Source organism: Dermochelys coriacea, chromosome 9 (genome assembly GCF_009764565.3).
Source record: "Dermochelys coriacea isolate rDerCor1 chromosome 9, rDerCor1.pri.v4, whole genome shotgun sequence".
Lineage (NCBI taxonomy): Eukaryota > Metazoa > Chordata > Testudines > Dermochelyidae > Dermochelys > Dermochelys coriacea.
Genome location: NC_050076.1, coordinates 7,496,491 through 7,516,470, shown reverse-complemented (window position 1 = coordinate 7,516,470; position 19,980 = coordinate 7,496,491). Strand labels below are relative to the sequence as shown.

Below are 19,980 nucleotides of genomic sequence, written 5' to 3'. Positions count from 1 at the left end.
TTCCCTTGATGAGCAGCTAACTGAATTATAAATCAAAGGCAAACGGCTGGGCGAACGAGGGTGGGGGGTGGGGGACTCCATTAGAGCAGCCAGGCACGATTACCATGGCTCGGCGCTATTAAGCTCCCAACGAGCTGAAATTCCCAATTGCTGAAATGGGTTGAATAATCTAAAGCGCCCCACGTGGAGTGGTTGCTGCGGGTCAGGCTGCACTGCTGGCAGAGTGGCTCCCAGCCGCACTGTGGTGGGGGTGGCTGAGGTGCAGCTCCCCAAGAATGCAGCAGGCCCTCCCTGGGGGTGCGGGCACCAGCAGGCTCAGGATCATGGGGCTGCCATTCACATCTCTTCAGTGCTTAGATCTAGCTCCCCCCATCCAACTGAGGTGCCCCCCGCTTTACCACGGGGCTGGGTGTGGTCCAGATGCTCCCCTGCATGTCCCCTGCTTTACCGCAGAGCTGAGTGTGGTCCAGATGCTCCCCTGCACATCCCCTGCTTTACCGCAGAGCTGAGTGTGGCTTGCACACTCCCCTGCATGTCCCCCCTTTACCGCAGAGCTGAGTGTGGCTAGCATGCTCCCCTCCATGTTCTCCCTTTACCCCAGGGCTGAGTGTGGCCAACATGCTCCCCGGCGCATCTCCACCTTTTCCCAGGCTGCTTGCTTCCCTCCTATGCCCAGGGCCTTGGGGACAGGCCCATCCGTTGTTCTCAGGGCAGGAGCCAGATTCAATGAGCGCCCCTACCCCAGCCTCCGATCAGCTCTTCCCCCAGGACACAGTCGAGATCCAGGCCCAGACGGCCAGACGCATGTGGCCGGGAAACGTCTGAGAAGCCGTTTCCCAGCTGACATGCTGGGTTGGCCGTGACCCATGGCCCCGTGGACTCCCCAGGTGCTGGCTCCACTGCTGGACTCAGCCCACTGGGACCCCCAGAGCAATGCAGCCCATGCGGGGACAGGCCTTCAGCCATGGCTGGGCTGATTTGGAGCCAGCTGGCCCTGCCCCCGTGGGAGAGGCTGTGGCCATGACTCGGGGCGCCTAGGCCAGCTGTCCCAATAATGGACGTAGCAGTAATGGCTGGGTGGGTTTAGCTGTCGAATACATCAGGCTGGATGGGGCCATTATTCCCCCCCAAGCCCGGCCACGCTGTGCCTGCCCTGTCTCATGCCAGCGCCTCAGGCTGGGGTGCGGCCCTGGCACTGTTCCCCTCCCGGCAGGAAGATTTCAGCTGTTCAGTGGCTCTCTGGACCCACTTCCCCCAGGAAGGGCACTGGGAGCAGCCCGATGGGCTGGACGCTGGCTCCCTGCCTCTGCTGCTTCGCAGCTCGGCTCCCCGTAGCAGCCTGTGGCTTGGAAGGGAGACCACTGAGAGCAGATCTGGCTCCCACCCTATGCTGCTCCTTCTCTCAGGGGGGTGGCTCTGCGGTGACCCCAGAGTGGAGGGGCTGGATTTCACTCCTGGGGCTCCCTGTGAGAGGTGAACGGGAAGGGCCAAAGTGGGGGGCATGGTGGGGTGCCGTGCCTGGTGTTGGGAGCAGGGTGAACACGGTGCCAGTCTCTCCATGCAGCACAGGTGGGCGCGGGAGGAAGGGAGGGCGCCCTGGCCGGAGATGCCAAGGGAGCCCATGGCAGGGGACCTGGCATCCTAGCTTCCCTCAGAGGGCCATGGGGGCCCAGTGTCTGGCTCAGCACTGCCAGAGCCAGTGGGGCAGGTCAGAGCTGGCAGTGCCCTTGGGGTTGCCCAACGCTGCCTCCTGCCATGCTGCTGCATGCACCAGTCAGAATAGCCTCCAGCCCTCTAAGGTGTGTGGGCTCTGTTCGCCCGGCCCCAGGTGCCCCTGTAGCTCAGCCCAGGGCTGTGCCAGCCAAGGGGGCGCCTGACACTCTTGTCTCCCCCAGCTGGTGCTGTTCTCCGGGAAGCTGAATACCATCGCCGCCATTGTGACCATCTTCTTCCTGCTGGTCTACGCCACCATCGACCTGGCCTGCCTGGCCCTCGAGTGGGCATCAGCCCCCAACTTCAGGTACCCAGACCGAGGTGGGGGGCGGGGGGGGAAGAGGCTGTGGCAACAAGACTGTCTGCTAGTGGGGTGTCCAGGAGCTGCTGGCACTAGCCACTGTGACACACTCGCACCGCCGTGCCGTGCCGTGTCCTGCCTGGTAACCCCTGACTTGCAATGCCACTAGTGCCCCCAGGTAGTGGGAGGCCAGGCTGGACTGGTAATTAGGTACCCCCATGCCCGCCAAACCCACCAGGGAGGGAGGGGCAGGCCTTTCCTCGCCAGCCAGCACTGGGTTGGAATCTGCCAGCCCCCCCGTCTGCTCCCTCACCCCACCACCCTTCCCCGGGCTGTGTGCGTGGAGGAGGCAGGTGGAGTGGAGGGATGGACTGGACGGGGCTTAGGTCCCCCTAGCCTCGCATTGGCAGCCGCTGCCACCTAAGTCCAGCCTCTTGGGTGCCCCGTGCTTGACAGACGGGGGTGGGAGCTTGGCCAGCGAGCAACATGGATGCAGGGGTTGTGCGGGTCATGCTGTCTCCCCCCTGCCCTACCTCCCTGGGACTGGGGGGCAGAGATGCTCTCCTGGCTTGGTCAGCCCTCCCCAGAGCAGGGATCTTAGCCTGCACCGAGGTATCAGAGGAAATTCCCCCTGCTTCTCACTGATGAACCTCCCCCCCAGCTGGGCGCGAACCGATCAATGTGAGCCCCCCCTCCCCCCAGCACGGTGTGATCTCGTGGTGTCGGGGGGGGTGCACGTGATCAATCCCACCCCCCTCTAATCCCATCAAGCTGAGCACGGCGCTGGGTAATAAGCATTTATGAGCCTGGTTAAAAAGCTTTTGCCCTTGAGCAAATACCATTTTTAGTCAGGGGAAAAACCAGCCGCCCAATGGAAACACAAGCCCCGAGCGCGCCTGGGCGATTGGTGGGAAATTTATGGCTCGCATCCTGCTGCGCTCCTGGGGCAGCGCGCCAGGCAGGGCTGGAGCACGCCTTCCATTAGCGGTAATTAAACCGGGGGAGAGCCCATCCTCCTTCCTGGAACAGCACGGCCGGCCGCTGCCCTGCCCCCCAGCAAAGACAGGGCGCTGCCGGGGGGCAGCGGGGCCTGCTCAGGAGGAGGAAGGTGGCTGGGTGGTGAAGACCCAGACGGAGTCCTGGCCTCTGGCTCCATTCCCCGTGGTCCAGCCACTCCATCGCTCAGGGTCACCCGTGCAACAGGGGTGGGTCCCCTTCTGCGGGGGGAGGGGCTAGAGGCTGAGATGAGGACCCCATGGTTAGAGTCTAGGAGACCCAAAGTGGGCCCAGGGAGGGGGATGTCCTATCACAGGTCAGGGCAGAACCCAGCTCTGGTAAGCCTCAGGAAACGTCTTAACCACTAGCCTGCGCTGCCTCTCCCTCCTGACATTCCCCTCCCTGCCCCCGTTGGCTGGTGCCTGCGTCCAGGCTGGGAGCATGTGGGGCAGGGACTCTCTCTCGATGGGCACGTGCAGCGCCTGGCATAATGGGATCCTGACTGTGGTGGGGTTCTCCAGGTGCTAACTACCAGACCCGGCTGCTGGAGGGGAAGAGCGGGCGCTGCACCTAAGGGGTGGATGCCACAGGTTTCATAGGCCTGGGGAAAATGGCACTTGAATTAGGAAGAGTCTAGTGAAAACGGCCCTGTCTCTGTCCGGTTTTTGCGCCAGGGCCCGGGGGTCACGTGCTGAAGTTAATGGCTGGGAGTGGCACAGCCCTCCAGAAGCCAGGGTTCCTGTGGTTGGCATGGCTCAGGCTATGGCACCCCTGCCTGCAGGGGACCTGGGGCTGGGAGCTGGCACTTCTAAGGCACCCTGGTGTGGAGTGTGGGCAGGGCTCCGCGCGTCAGGCTGATCCTGTCTTACTCATCCTCGGTGCGGCACAGCCCACGTGGCCTGGTGCTTGCTGAGAACTCTGCTCTCCCTGTCTTGCGCTGCCCATGGCCCATTGGCAATGGCGCTAGCAGCCTGTCTACACTATGGTTCCTTGCATTGCCATTGCAGGAGGAGCACCTGGGGTGCTAGGGCAATGGAGGGGCATTTGCAGGAGATACTAAGGAGGAGCCTGCTGTGCCATGGGGACCCAGGTGAGGGGCCTGGCCGTGGGGAGCAGCATCTCAGTGGGGTTGGGTTCTCCCCGGGTACCTACTGTTTATGTCAGCGCTGATCTCAGCCACTTCACTCTGCACAAACCTGCGCTGTCCTCCCTGGGCCCCAAACCAGACCCCAGAGCATCTCTCACTGCTGGGCAGAACCCCTGGGCCCAGAGCAGGCCCCCACTCCCTGGAGAACAGCCACTGCCACTCTGGAGGAGACTATTGGTCCATCTGGTCTGGTATCCTGCCTCCAGGCCTGGTCTGTCCTGTTCTGTCCCCAGGGTATCTGAGCATCTTCTGGAAGCTCACTGAGCTAGGGGAGCTCTGGGGTGCCCTCACTGCCTGGCCGGGGTCATTCCTCTTTGTGCGGGCTGTGCCCTGCGTGGGGAGGTTGGTCTGGGACCGGCCCCTGGGAAAGCCCTGAACTGGTGAGCCTGACCCTGGTGGTGGAGAGTTCCTCTGGCCTGAGGAGCAGAGCTGCCGACCACGGTCCCGTCCCAGAGCTCAAGGCTCTTCTGGATACCCTGGGCCCAGGGCATGGAGCGCCTTGACGGGGAGGAGCCGAGGCCTTGAGCCCTATTCTGCGTGGGTGGGGTGGGCTTGCAGTAGCCTGTTGCCAAGGTGTTGCAGAGGGCTGGACTGGCTGGCATTTGCCGAGGCCTCCATGCCCAGGCCTGGAGCGTGGCTGTCGCCCTGCTGAGAGGTGAGAATAACCAAGGTCGGGGCATCGTCCACGGCAGGACAGTCTCCCACTCAGCCGCAGAGGGGGAAGGCATTACTCATGGATGCTGCTAGGCGAGAGCTCAGTGTCTTCCAGGAACCCAGCTACCTCCTGACCCCAGGCTGACTCAGCCAGCTGCGGTCATGCAGAGCAGAATGTGCCGTAGCTGCAAACTCTGCCGGGAGCTGTCCTCTGCCCACCCGCGTCCCCTGTCAGGAGCTGATCTTGGCTGAGCCCTGGGTCAGCCAAGTGACGGTGGGGCCCTGTGTGTCCCCTGGTCGTGGCTTTCCAAAGAGCGTCTGGGCTGCCCAAGGTCTTGATCCTCCTGCGGGATGAGGTGCCAGCATGTGCCTGCCCCAGTGCTGCCTCGGCTGGAACGGCCACTCCGGCGCGCTCACAGCGGTGGGATACCACCGTCCCCGTGGAGCCGGGCACCAGTGCAGGGCCCCAGAGCAGAGACAGGGCAGGTGACAGTGGCTTGGCCAGGGGTGGCAGGAAGCTGTGCCAGGCAGAGAGGACAGTGTGAGAAGATGCCCCATGAGTGCCCGGGGCTAGGGCGAGAACGGAGAGCTGGCAGGGAGAGGTAGCCCCAGAGCTGGAGGGGGGGGCAGCCCCAAGCATGTGCTGAGGGTGGGGGGCTGGGCTTGGTTAGAGTGTGGCTGGGGCTGGCCTGGCTAAAGGCTCTCTGCCCGCCCCATCCAGCATCTCCCCCTCCCTCTGCATCGCTCTCCCCCTCCCCTGCCTCAATGCAGCATTCTCCCCCCTTCCCCACCGCTCGGCTCCTCCTCCTGCTCCTCGCCGAGGTCTCCGACATGCGAAATAAAAAGGGGATTTTAATTACCTTTCAGCAAAAACAACAATTAGAGAAAATAACAGCTTCTGCGGCCCCGCCTCCTCTGCGCTCCCGCGCCGCGCCAGCTTGGGCACCCTGGTCTGCTGGCACCCATCTGGCTGGCTCCGGCTGCGACTCGCAGCGGTGCTGCCCCGTGGGCGGGGGCTCTTCACCTGTTCTAGCCGCTCACTCTCTCTCTCTCTCTAAAGGTTAAGGGCCTGGGGAGTGGGTTCTGCTCCACATTCATGACTCATGGATCTGGAGTGCAGGACGGCTCCATCAACGCTGTGCCTGCCGTGATTTCCCCTGCTTGGGGGGAGGCATGAAAGGGCGGGAGCCAGGGTGCCAAGGTGGGAGCCCATCTGAGTCTGCAGCCAGCCTGAACCGAGTTCTGAGCAGGGCAACCTGCCCCGCTCACTGCAATGGTGGTGTTCACTCTGAAACCTATTGGTGGCCATTCACATGGTGCCAGGGTGACTTACTGCTCTGCTGATCATCCCAGCAGAAGCCGTCAGCTCCGTGCGTATCCCACAACCCCAGTGCCGTCCCCCATCTCCCACCATGCACTGACCTGTGGCTTGGATTGGAGACGCGCCAGCCTGAGCTTGCCTCCTCCAGTGCCCCTAGGGTGAGGGGGACAGAGGGCTGGGGAGCAACTAGTGCGGGAGCAACTCAGCGCCCCCCAGAGGCGGCACGTCTCTTTCCAGCCAAGCGGCCAGGCCCCTCCCCTACTGATCCCCAGGGGCCAGGGTCACTGGTGTGGGATTGGGGGTGTGAGGGGTTGCCATGGCGATTGGGGGGCTGCGGCTGGAGCGACCTGGGGAGGGGGCCCCTTGGCAGTGCTGAGGCGGAGAGCAATTTTTGCAGCTGGCTGCATTAGCGCAGGCGGGGGCCTGCTGGAGATGGTAATTGCCGGCGCCGGGCCCTGCCTAATGGATGTTGTGATTAAGTTCTTATTATGGAGCGGGAGGTGGGAAGGAGTGGGTGGCGATGGGGGGGGGCGCTTTGGAGATGGAAGGAGAGAGCCTGGGGTTTCTCCGCATGCTCCCCCCCCCCAGCCCCAGTGGAACAGCAACCCACCTGCTCCACGGCACACACAGGCTTGTCTCACATGGCCCCTTCCTTTCCCAAGGAGGTGCCACAGTCGGGTGGGGTGGGCCGCTTGGCTGCCCCCCAGGCCCTTCCGCACCCCCGCAGCCACAGCCCCTTCTCTCCCCTCAGCTGAGCTGAGCTCCCCACTCCTGCATAGCTTCCCCTCTGGGCACCTGCCCAAGAAGGGGGTGCTGCGCCCCCCGACCTCCCTGGGGTAGGGAAGTGTCCATCAAGTCTCCACCTGGCAGAGGAGAGGGGACTGAGGCAAAGGATAGCTCAGGGTCACATGCCACAGCTGTATGAGAACCCAGGAGTCCTGACTCCCAGACCCCTCCCGCCCTGCTCTAACCCACTACCCCCCCCCACCTCCAAGACCTGGGCACAGAACCCAGGAGTCCTGACTTCCAGACCCCACCCGCCCTGCTCTAACCCACTACCCCCCCCCACCTCCAAGACCTGGGCACAGAACCCAGGAGTCCTGACTCCCAGACCCCGCCCGCCCTGCTCTAACCCGCTACCCCCCCCCCCACCTCCGAGAGCTGGGCACAGAACCCAGGAGTCCTGACTCCCAGACCCCGCCCGCCCTGCTCTAACCCACTACCACCCCCCACCTCCAAGAGCTGGGCACAGAACCCAGGAGTCCTGACTCCCAGGCACCCCCACTCTGCTCTAACCCCTCCCAGAGCTCAGAATTACATGCCCATGCTGAGCAAACCCTCCCCTTCCCCCCCTCCCCCAGTGACGGGGCCAGGCAGGTGACAAATAGCTTTTACCTCCTGCCCACTGCAGCCACCTGTAGCTGCCCAGATGCCAAGCCTGTCCTCCAGCCCGCTGAGGGCCCTTGGGCTACGCCTTGGCTCAATGTGAGCTGTGATCACCCCTGGCCGGCCTCTCTTGCTCTCCGGGCCGGCTCAGTAGCCATCAGCCAGTCCCCGGCTGATGCCAGTCACTGCCAACTCCCGGGGCCGTGGGCAGAGGAACAGGAGTGGGAACAACTGGCCATGCCCTGCGCCCTGTAATTATAGCAGCCTGGCGTCCAGCAAGCCCAGAAGGGGCCACTCCTGCCCAGGCCACTTCATGCTGGCTCCTGCAGCCACAACACAGCCCTGCGCCGAGCCACCCGCTGGCTCTCCTGGGCTGGGCAAGGTGCTGGCAGGGGACGGGGACCCCTGCTGAGGTCAGCATGCTGCCTGGCCAGGGGGCTAGAGGCTGGCAGAAGGAGGTGGTGGGTCTCAGCCCTGCCCCACCTGAGAGAGCCAGGGCGACCACAGCCAGCTCGGTACAAGCGGATCTGGCTTTGTAGCCCACAGCCTGGCGGGTGCTTCTTCCGGCTGCTCCCTGCAGGGGGCACTTGGCTGGCTGCACCCGCCCTGGGGGGAAAGGGAGGCTTTCGGGCTTGGGGCCACCGGTCCAGCCCCACCGACACCCTCCGTCTTTGGGAAATAAGGGGCTTTGCCATCACTTTCCGTGGTTCTCCTTCTGGTCCTCAGTTCTCTCGGAAACATCCTCTCCCTTGATTTCCTGTCTCCCCCTTCTGGGCCCCCCATCTGCCCCTCTCCCTCCCTGCCTTGCCCTACTCTGGATCCTGCAGCCTGGCCTTTCCTAGGAGGCTTCTCCTCTGGGCTTGCTGGAGCGCTGCTTGTGTTCCTGCCAGCCCCTCTCTCACCCATTGCAGCTGCCCCGGGTAGCGGGCAGGTGGCAGCAGCACTATCTGCCCATGCCACCCGCGGGCACCAGCAGCAAACTCCTGTGCTGGGCGGTTCTGCACAGTTTCCAGACCAGCTGCTCTGGGGAGGCTGGGCCTTCGGCCTCAGAGGCCATGGATCTGTCATCACTCAGTGCCCGAGTGGGATTGCACCTGGTCGATCCGGCTTCAACCTTGGCCCCCAGGGCCGTTGGTGGGTATCCCGCTTTGCCATGGTCGGAAGGGGCGAGGGGGGGGGGCGTTTTCCCCGAGTGCTCCCCGCCTTCCCATGCCCTGGATTTGCCCCATGCTGAGCCGTGCGGTCAAGGGCAGGAAGCGCCCCTGGAGGATCTGCTCCAGCGAGTGCCGTCGCCGGGCGCGCCCGTGCCAGGGGTTGGCGCTGATTCAGCCTGCAGTCTGTTGGCGGCGCAGTGGGTAATGAATTGTTTATGACCCATGCCTCGGCTTTTCAATGAGCTGAAACGTGTCAGATAATAAGTTGTTTATAAACTGTAAATCTGGGGCACAATAAACCAAAGTCGGGTTGTTTATGCGTGAGTTGTGAGGGGATGCCCCATTGGACCAGGCATTGATGATGAGTTGCGAGCTGGCGTCCCATTGGCTAGTGGTTCGGCGCCGAGGCACGGGCATGGCTTCCGTTGGGTGGCGAGCTGATGATGAGCCCTGAGCTGCGAGCCCATTGGGCAGCAGGTTGGGGATGCGTCGTGAGCGCCAGTCTCATTGGGTAATGGCTTGATGATGAGTTGTGAGCTGAAGTCCCGTTGGGTAATGAATTACGCGGAGACATATTTGCTTGGGAGAAGTAAATCTGGTCTGCACATTGTTGCCGAGTTGTGATTATATTGTACCACGCTCTGTAAATCACGGATAACGCCTTGATATACGGCGCCAAGAGCGGGTTGTAATTGAAACCAAATGCAGGCAACTCAGTGGCGCAGCGTCTCTCCAGCAGGGCTGCTTTGCTTCCCGCGCAGAGCGATGCTGGGCAGCGATGCCCAGGGTGCAGCATAGCTGGCACTTTGGGATGCCCTGGAGCTTCCCTGCCGGAGCTGTCTCCAGAACTCCGACTCGGTTTCTCGCCACCATAATCATCCCCAAAGAGCTTTCCAGCTCTGCCAGCGATAGGTGGCTTTTGTGAGCTCACAGCTGACCTAGGCTTGGGATCCCGGACTCCGGGGTTCTGATTCTGTCTTTGGACAAGTCACTCCCCTGCTTTGCCTCAGTTTGCCCACCTGTGAAATGGGGACGATGCTCTATGCCCATCTCCCAAGTAAGTTAGGGATGAAGAAGTTAATGGGTCCAAGCCTCATGGCAAGGGGATTCCCAGCCTTTGGCATGATCGCTGGCTCCCTCCCTTTCTCACTCAGATGGGAGATGGGGGTCCCTTTGGTATCTCACTAGGGTGCCACTTCCTGCAGCACCTGTGCACTGAGCTCCCCCAGTGTGAGGAATTGCAAGTCCTGTGAGGGTTTCTTCAGCCAAACGCTGCCCTTTTGTTCAGCCCGGAAAGGAGATTCCCAAGAAGGAATATGCCGCAGAGTTGTCCCCCTGCATGGTACACTCCTGCTGCTTCAGTGCATGGCTCTGGCTCTGTGACCATGAATGGAGCACAGGTTCAGGCAAGAACATCTGTTGCAACAGTGTGTATCTCTGATCATTCTAGACTGCAGTGTCTAAGGGCTAGACCCCAGCCTAGCGTCTGTTACTGCTCCCCAGTGCTCCTGGCAAATAGCTGGCAGTTCTGGGGAAGCAGCATAATGGGATGATGGGAAGCTGTTCTCGAGTGGGATCCCGGCGCTCACCCCTTACCCTGGGGCTAGGCAGAGGTCAGAGGAGGAGAAATCTCAGGGAGACGGGGAACAGCAGCAGGGCGAGAGGAGCTGGCTGGCTGCAGCATATGCACATAGCCTGTTGCTGGGGCGGCTGCTTCAGCCACACAAGGACACGTCAGGCATGTTCCCTCCAGGCCGCGGCTGTTCGCTGCTCTACCCAGAGCAGCGCTGGGCTCGTTTTTGCACAAAGAGCAATTAGCGGCTTCCGATGTAATTAGCTAACAACCAAGCAGCCTGACACAGAAGGAGAGCGGGCTGCCTGGCTGCATTCTCCTCTCCCAACCCTACACTTGCCGAACCACCCGCCTGATTCATGCAGGATGCTGGGCTCAGGCTTTGGGGGCAACGGTCCTGAGCACCCCTTCCTGTTCACTAGGACGTGCTCAAACCGTACTCATGGGGAGCAACCCCAGACCTCGGGCCAGTGAGCAGGCAGAAGGGAGCCCCAAGTTCCCCAGCCTTTGGAAACCAAAGAGGTGGCCTGGCCTGGTGAAATCTGGCGTTTGCCCCATAGATCTGAGTGCTGGGCAGGCAGGGCGCTGGGCTGGGCGTGGCCTGTGATCTGGTGAGATGTGAAGCAACAGTGTTAAAAATCAGAAGGGGCTAGTGGTGGTGGCCCAACTCTGCGCCCTCCCCCGTCACACACACACTTGTGCCCACATTCACACACACGTCTTCAGCGTCCCCACAAAGGGGAGCTAGGCAGCTCTGCATGAAGCCATGGGAGCAGACAGGCTCGAGGAGCTCAGGATAGTTTCAGGTGTGTCTGGGGTCCCGCTGTCCCAGCTGTCCGAGCACTAATTACTAAGTGGAGGGTAATTAACAGTCCCTGTCTCCCTCCAGTTTACTGGGCACCGCAGCCCAGGGGAAGCTCTAGGGAAGCCAAGAGGCCTCCATGAGAAGGAATTAATGATCCAGACACATTTTGAAGGAAAATAAGCCCCAAATTTGGCTTGGCTAGAGACACAATCCTCCCCCTGAAGATCCGTGGGGAAACTGAGGCCTGGGGTCACACAGGGAGCCAGTGGCAGAGCTGGGAAGGAGCCTGTGATGAAGCGGGACTGTTCTTAATGTTTCCTCTGAATAGTGTGGGGTGCCTCAGTTTCCCCTATGCAGTTCTTAAGTATCTAGGGGGTGGGATAAGGATGTATGATTGTTGCAGAGCTCTAGAGGGCAGGTGTGTGTAGGGATCTGGACACAAAGAATGGCTGACACCCTGTTTCTTGGCAACTGATGGCCTGGGCCTTCCCTCCTGCAAGGTGAGAGCTAAAGGAATCCGGTGCCCTCCTGGCCCGGGAAAGGGACAAAGCCCAGAGGAGAAGGGGCTGGAGAGAGTTTCAGTTTGGGGCTGGCTGGGGATATGAAGTGCAGACGGGGTTGTCTGGCTCACTGCCCCCCAAAATGGACCCAGCTGAGGGGTCCTGTTCTCTGCACCTGCAAGCTCTGTTTTAGACCATGTTCCTGTCATCTAATAAACCTTCTGTTTTACTGGCTGGCTGAGAGTCACGTGTGACTGTGAAGTTGGGGGGCAGGACCCTCTAGCTTCCCCAGGACCCCTCCTGGGTGGACTCGCTGTGGGAAGCGCACGGCGGGGCAGAGGATGCTGAATGCTCCGAGGTCAGACCCAGGAAGGTGGAAGTTGTGAGCTATGGGTCCTGCAGACAGGCTGCTCCCAGAGAGGAGACTTCCCCAGAGTCCTGCCTGGCTGCATAGGGAGCAGTTCCAGAGCAGTGCCGGGGACTCTGTGACAGAGCCATGGGGCCTGATTCTCAGCCCTATGCCCCCTGCTCCAGACCATGGTGTCTTGCCATGGCGTGGGGCTGGGGCTAGGAGTCTCCCTGTTCTGTCAGCACCCTGCTGCCTGCCCCAGGGCTTCCCAGCCCCTCAGCCCAGAGTAGTGTGACCCCTTGCAGATAGCTCCTCCTGGGCCCATCCTGCAGGGTGCGGGATGCTTCCCCAGAGGCGCTTCCAGGCTTGCTATAGCCTCCAGCGAGAGCAGAGGCAGTGCCGCACAGCTCCGGATCGGGGCCCCTTGATTACGCGCGGGGAGCCTGGAGATGAAGGATAAAATGCCTTCCCTAATCGATCACTGCCGCTGTTATCAGACACCCGGCACCGGCTCTCCGCGGTGATTGGCAGGCCCCGGCGCTCCGAGCTATTGAATTCCCCTCACATCCTCCAGCCCTGCGCACTCAGCGCTGCCCTTCACCCTGCCAGCAGGTGTCTATGGGGGGCTGGTCTGGCTCCCATGCCCAGCTGCAAGGGGAAGGGACCCCGTGCCTGCCAGGCAGGGTGCCCTGGGCAGGGAATGCTCCTGCCGTGGGGGCTGAGGAGCAGACCATTCGCCAGCGCACCCCTGGGCATCATATGCTGTGGCTTGTGCCCCCCCCACCCCCCAGACGGAGAGATTGGGTCCGTCTGGCTGCACGGCCTGGCCTGCTGAGACCCCAGCCCACAGCTCCATGGTACGGGCAATCAGGGCTGCCCCCGGCTCCCCACCCCGGGGTGACATGGATACTGCTGGGGTCGAGTGGAATGGTCCTGGCAGAGCGGGACTTGGGACAGTCTGCTCCCCAAGTGGGCTGGTCCCCCTCGGCTAATGCAGCGTCCCCATGAGGTGCTGGGATGGGGGGTAGCTGGTGCTCTGGTACCGCGGCCCTTCCGGGTGTACACCTCCCCAGCACGCTTGCAACCAGGCAGGCCCTGGAGATGGGCCCTGGTTGAGGACGGGAGGGGCCTGGGGGAGCATGCATGTCACCTGCCAGCATCCTAAGAGTTAACATCCCAGCCAGCTCTTCTGCTGGGCTGGGGGGGGGGGAGCGTTTATGAGGATCAATTCCCCACTTAGCCGCAATCTTACTTTATTATTCACCTTTTTTCCCTTTAGAGCAGAAGCAACCCCCCTGCCCCCGCCTCCCTTCCCACTGGCCTTTGTCTCTGGTTTGCAGGGTTGTTGCTTGCGGCTGGGGGTGGGGAGCATCATTACCAGCCTTCCTTAAATCTTCCCAGGCAATCTCGCTCAGACAGCGGGTGAGATGAGAACTGGGTAATTAAGCCATATACAGCCCCCCCAAGCTGAGCCCTGCATTGCTGTGCCAGTCTTTTAATAACATGCACCATTGGAAATCCCAGCCCCTCCCAAGTGCCAGCCCCGGACTGGGGAATTGTATTTCTACTGGGCTCATCCCCAGGTCCGACCCCCACATCCCCCAAGTATGAAATTAAAACAACTAGGGATTGCCAGCGATAAAGCAGCCCATGAGAGCCTTTGGCCCATGTCTCCCACCCAGCCACTGCTGCGCTGGGGGGCTGGGGAGTGCTCTTCCCCATGGATGCTGAGTGGGGAGACAGCCAGGGTGTGGTCAGGCTCAGGGCCCTGCCAGATGAAGGCAAGCGGCTGGCCAGTATCTGTCCTGTTTTCACCAGCCAGAAGGCTGGGCCGGTGCCCGCTGGTAGCACAGGGCATGAGTGCCTCCTGCCATTGCAGGCAGCTGAGCTGTGACGGATTCGCCGTGCCTGACTGGTCGGGGTGGTGTCCGGCCTAGAAAGTCCATCCCGCAGGTCTCAAGCACTAGGTTTGGGATGGGGATTGGGAACCACCGGCTGTAATGCCCGGCCCTGGCGTGGCCCTCTCCCGATGCCCTGTCCAGAGGGGACAGTCGTGCTGGGTCCGGTTCTCCCCTTGGCTGTTCTCCTGGGGGAAAGATTTCCTCCCCCCGCCCCCGCACAAGTCCCCAGATGGATTAGAACCAGCCCGACCCCGAGGCTACCCCTGTCTGAGCCCTCTCCCCGCCCCCGCTGACTAGCCCTGGGCTCTCTGCTTGCTAGCCGAGGGGCCAGGTGCCTGTGCGGCTCTCGGCTCCCGCTGCTCACGCTGAGGACCCGTCTCTGCTGTCCCCTGCAGGCCCACGTTCCAGTACTTCACCTGGCACACCTGCGTGCTGGGCATTCTGGGCTGCGGGGTCATGATGTTCCTCATCAGCCCCATCTACGCCTCGGCCAGCATGGCCTTCATGCTACTGCTGCTGCTGGCCCTGCACTACCTGTCCCCGAGCAGCAGCTGGGGCTACATCAGCCAGGCCCTCATCTTCCACCAGGTAAGCGTGGGCGCCTCCCCGTTAGGTTAGCTGGGCCTGCCCCCTCCCAGGTGTCTCCCTCCCTGCTGGGGATTGGGGGCCCCTTCCTCCCTCACCTTGCTGCCTTGGGAGCCCCAGCTCCCTGCTCGTTCAGAGCAATCCCCTGCCCTGATGCAGCCTGGGGCTGGCCCCATTCCCCAGCGCTGGGCTCACGCTCCCAGCGGCTTCCCCAGCCCCAGGGCGGGAGGCACCTCGCCTGCCCAGCTTGTCATTTGGAGTCGTCAGATCACCGCTGAAAACTCCCATTAGAGCTTAATGGACTCTGCGTGGAGCACCGGGGCGGCGTTGGGGAGCTCGCGCCTCATTGCCGTTCCGCCGGGTGGTGTGAGTGGAATGGGAGGGTTGGGGAGTCTCTCACTGACATGGGTGTAAATCCAGGGGGACCCTGCGGGGTCAGTGGGGCTGCTCCAGAGTCACGCTCTTCAGGGAATGGCCAGCTGCCTTTGACGGCAGGTGGTGTCCTAGCAGCGGGCACCATCCTAGCAGCGGGCACTGTCCCCGATGGGAGCCACACACAGAGGCCGATCCCAATCTCGCATTACTCCACAGGCCTCGGCGGTGTCACTCCTGATGACGCCAGTGTGAGATCAGTCGGGCGCCTAGTCTGTGGGGCCAAGCTGAGTGGGGCTGCAGGGGGCTCAGGGAGCTGGCTGGGCTGGGTGAACGTGGCTCAGGCAAAGGTATTTAGGTTCCTAATTTCCATTGAAAGCAATGGCGTTAGGCTTGGAGGAGCTGGGTTGTGCCATTTGCATTGCTCTGGGCCTAGGGCACCACTCACCCCCCCCAGGAGGGAGGGGGAGAGCAGGGAAAGCCACTGAGGCTCACTAGAAGTGAGTGGGGGCGGGTGCCTGCCTTCCCCCCTGCATGGAGGGACCCAGAGCCCTGGCCTCTGCAGGGGACTAAAGCCGCCCATACCTGCAGCACATGGTGTGAGCCGTGCCTGTGCTGTGGGGGTGTCCCTGGGGTGGGGAGGGGAGGAACTGCCACCAGTGGGGTGCTGAGTTACAGAGAATCAGGATGTTGTTTTCTTGTGGCTGAAAGGAATGAGGGGGGTGTAAAATGCAGGGGAGGGGCTGGACAACTTCCAGCAATAGGAGAAAGCAAGCACCGGACCTGCTTCAGCCTGACCTACCTAGCACCTCCCCCTCCCCAGGTGTGTACTGTCCTCCCGCCCCACCCACACCCCCGCATGCAGCAATCTCATCCATTTCATCCCAAAGCTCACGGATCCCCAGGATCAGAGCTACGCCCCCAGCTATGGGACAGTCCCTTTGCCGGGCCAGACCCCCAAGGGGTCTCACTTCGGGGGAGGCCACACACCTCCATAGCCTGGACCACTGGGGCACCAGCCCTCCTGCTTCACCCTGTGAGCTCCTTCCAGAGAGTCCAGCTGAGACGGACCCTGGTAGAGACTTGTCCGCCCTGTAGGGATTAATGCACTAGTATTGGCAGTGACGCTCAGTGTCAAAAAACATCAGGTTTATCAGTCAGTTGGTCACAGCCTAGGAAGTCCTTAGATGAGCACAGAGAACTGAAGGTTAAAGCATAGTCCAAGCCCATTCTGGTTAGCCCAGAGCCCAACCAAGCTGTAATGAACTCCATGTTCAGGGTCTGTCTCTCTCTCTCTCACTCACTCTGACCTCCAGGGGCAGTTCCCAAGTGAGAGGCCCGACTCTTTCCAACAGCCAACTCCGATCCCTCCACCTCACTCCTTCCCACTTCTTTGTTCTCGAGCTGGGGGATTTTGCTCAGTTTCCCTGCTGAGCGGTGGGGAAACCCCTCTCCCTCTGGGCATCAGTTGCCAGGTGTCAACGTCCTGGTGACTGGATTTGCCATGGTCTTCTCAGATTTTCCACTCATATGGGGTCAGCCTCGGTCAGTCCTTTTTAAGGATCCATTCAGGCTCAGAAAGGTGACATTCATACCCATGTCTCTCTCTCAGCCTGCCCTCAGAGCAAACGGTCCCTTTTCCCCGGCCACTGGGTAGCCATGCGAAATACAGGACAAACTGAGGCACACATGGGGTCATAAAAATGTCACAGTAAATTCCCACTTCATCACACAAACCGTCTGGAAGTCAGTGCCTACGAGAGCCTCACCTCTGAAATGCAGCCACTTCTGGGGTAGAACATGGCAGCTTTCTACCATGCAGCCATTTAAGGCAGGAAGCAAAAAAGATTGCAGGGGGAGACCAATGGTGAGCAGGGCTCAGGAGCTGTATGAAATTCAGCTGGGGGGTCCCGTAACAAACAGGCAAAGGGCCAAGCTGGCCAGGCCCAGGCCCCCGCGTCTTTGGGGCTGGTGTGAAGCAGTGGTGGGCTCCTGGGCATGCCACAGAGAGGCCCTGGCGGTGGGGTAGCACCTGCACTGAGCTAGGCACTGCCCACAGGCCGAAACAGCAGCTCCCGCCATCCCTGGTGTGGCTGGAGGCTGCTTGGCAGGCTGTAGAGATAGCGCCATCTGCAGGGGCTGGGCCCTGAGTGGTGGGACACTCCCGCTTGGCCAGACCCTGCCAATTGGGCTCGCTCAGTCACCCCTTGGAACTGAGGTCCAATGGGAGTTAGGCACCAAAACCCCTTTCGGGAGCTGGACGTCAGGCCCCTGGTGGCTCTTCGCCAAGCCCCTCCTTGGGGCGGAATCATTTTGCCCATAACTGGCTGCAGCCTTCTTGGGGTGGGGGGGTCTCCTGGGGGCCTGCAGAGGGACTCTACCCTCGCCAGGGGGTGATGCCTGAGGCTGTCTGTGCCCGTGGGGCAGTGTGTGCCCTAGTGTAGACAGGGCTTGGCCTCTGGTGGGACTGGGCAGGGAAGACACTGCAGCCCTGCCTTCCCCAGCGCTCACACCACCCTGGCACAGGGCAGCTACTGCCCCACTGGCATGGCACTGGCTCTTCCTACGGGAGGAGCAAACACCGCCCCCACTGCCGACTCCCCCCAAAGCCCTGTCTGGCCTCCCTGCCCCTCCCCCACTACCAGCGTGGCTGGCTCCCCCTCCCCACACCCTCTCCTTGGGCAGCCAGGGGCTGCCAGGCCCAGTGTGTCATTCTTGGTCTACGGGAGGCAGGCGGCACCTCCCGACCTCCGCACTGTCTCCACGGTGCATTTAACCAGCTCAGCAAGGAGCTGCCTGGTGCCTGGGCAGTGCGTACCCTCCCCGCACTCAGGCTGCCGACCCCATGCCAGGCGTGGCCCCCACCCACCTGGGCATTACCCCATTGCTTTCTCCTAATGGACCCCAGAGCTGAGTTGGCCCCGTTCCTTGTGCCGGGGTGAGTGGGAGGGGTAGGGGGCAACAGGGTGCGGAGGTGCCTATGCCAGGTACACAGACCATGCCAGGCTCCCTTCAGGCCGGCCACGGGCTAACGAGATGCCATTGAATCTGGGGGGAGTCTATCCGCCCTGACTCTCCGCTCTGCCCCTGCCGCCAGGTCCGGAAGTACCTGCTGATGCTGGACGTCCGTAAGGAGCACGTCAAGTTCTGGCGCCCCCAGATGCTGCTGATGGTGCAGAACCCCCGGTCCAGCATCCAGCTGATCAGCTTCATCAACGACCTGAAGAAGAGCGGCCTGTACGTGCTGGGCCACGTGGAGCTGGCAGAGTTAGGTGAGAGCAGGGCCTGCTGCCCGGGCCCCCGTGGCACAGAGGGGCTGGCACGCGGGGGCTGCCGTGGTGACAGAGCAAACCCCAGGCAATCCAGGCCATAGGGGAGCAGAGCTCAGGGGCTGGTGGGAACCGCTCTTGTGAGATGGGGGGATGCCTCGGACCTGAGCTCCCCCCCAGGTGTGGGGCCTGGGGCTGGCAGCTCAGGGAGAGGGCTGTTCTCTCCACCAGCCGCAGCGCGCAGGGGCTGACGTTGCTCCGTCTCTCCCCAGACTCCCTGCCCTCCGACCCCCTGCAGACCCACGCCAACTCCTGGCTCCTGCTGGTCGACCGGCTGAACGTCAAAGCCTTCGTGAATCTCACGCTGGCCAACTCAGTGAGACACGGCGTCCAGCAGCTGCTCTTCATCTCCGGCCTGGGTGAGTCCCCGTCCACCTCGCGGATGCCGCTCGCCACCTGCAGTCCCCGGCCCCGGCCGCCGGTGCATGGCCTGTGCTGGGTGCTGCGGGAGGGGGGCCCCCAGCCCAGCCATCAGAGTTACCTCCTGCTGGTGCCTCTCCTGGCAGCTGTGGGGATGGGGCAGAGATGCCTGCCTGAACTGCCATGCCCACTCCTTGCTCAGGGCAGCCCTGGGCCGTGGGCCCTGGGCCAGTGTAGCCTGGGATTGCCCATGTTCCCTCCCTGCCCTCGGCCCCGTCCTGAGTTGGAGGGAAACTCTGTGTGCATGCCAGGGCGTCTCACCTGTGTGTGGGTGTCGCACCAGTCACCCCAGCCCTCCCCTGCCAGGTGGTGGGAGCTGGTGTCGACAGAAAGCTCGGGCAGGACATGGCTTCGCTCCCCCTGGGAGGCCAGCTAGCTCATCCCCCCCTCCTCACTGGGAGAGCTGGAGCTGGCGACCCCTCCTTGCCCAGGGCATGGTGCTCAGCCAGGGCAGAGCACGAGGGCTGGTGTCACAGACCCAAAGGATCGGGGCCATGGGCTCAGCTTTGGAACAGTCTCTGGGAGGCCCCCTGCAGCGTACCAGACCCCTGAGGGGTCTCATCTTCCTCCATGGTGAGCCCCATGGCTTCACCGACTCCTTAGGCTGGGCCTCGGGGCCTGCAGCCCCCCTGCTTCCCACGTGAGCTCGGCTCAGCCAGTCCCTCTGAGACAGACCCCTGAGGGAGACCTGTACAAACTCAGGGGGCAACGCAGCACTCCGCCAGCATCCACAGGGCGCTCAGCCAGCCAGCGCTGGCACCCAGATGGGTTTATTAGTCAAAGGACATAGCACAGGGCGGCCTTGGTGAGCCCAGAGACAAGACAGTTACAGCCTGGGCCATCCTGGTCAGCCAGAGCCCCAGCCCCCCACAGTGACCTCTGTGTCCCCATTCAGGTGTGAGCCCAGACAGCTCCCCACACTTAACTTCCACCTCACCCCACTCCCCAGCCTTTGTTCCCCAGCTGGGCAAACACGACTTGGCATTGGTATCAAAGTCCCAGTGATTGGGTTTGCCATTGTCTTCTCAAACGCTCCATGATATGGGACCCAGGCCCCAGACAGCCAAAAGCCATGAGTCTCTGAGCCTCTGCAGAGACCAAACAGCCCTTTCTTCCCCCTAAATAGCCCTGCAGTATATAGGGTAAACTGAGGCACACATCAGCTTGGTAACAATATTACAGCAAATCCCCACCTCCTCACACCTGCACAGTAGGGCAAAGCCGGGGTGCAGCAAACAGCACCTGCCAGGTGCTGAGTCAGGAAGGCAGGCAAAAGGTGGCGTGGTGGGTCATTGCCAGCCTCAGTGCTGCTCTCAGGGCAGGCCGGCCGGCAGCACAGGGTACCTAGAGCCCGAAGGGCTGCCCCCAAGCACCGTAGGGCACAGATGCGCTGGCCCTGTGCCCCCAGGCTGGGCTGGGACACCGGGAGCGCTCAGCTGGCAGGGTGATGTCTGTGAGCAGCCAGCCCCAGCAG

The 19,980-nt window shown here is 62.1% G+C and overlaps 1 protein-coding gene across 1 annotated transcript in view; it reads left to right on the top strand.

Annotated features, from left to right (window-relative positions):
- The window catches only part of SLC12A9 (solute carrier family 12 member 9), a 46,559-nt gene that overhangs the window by 24,883 nt on the left and 1,696 nt on the right, over positions 1 to 19,980 (top strand). Inside the window, exons 9-12 of the mRNA XM_038417592.2 lie at positions 1,896 to 2,020; positions 14,196 to 14,388; positions 17,855 to 18,029; positions 18,299 to 18,445. Of these exons, the coding sequence (XP_038273520.1) occupies positions 1,896 to 2,020; positions 14,196 to 14,388; positions 17,855 to 18,029; positions 18,299 to 18,445 (640 nt within the window). The remainder of the gene's footprint in view (positions 1 to 1,895; positions 2,021 to 14,195; positions 14,389 to 17,854; positions 18,030 to 18,298; positions 18,446 to 19,980) is intronic.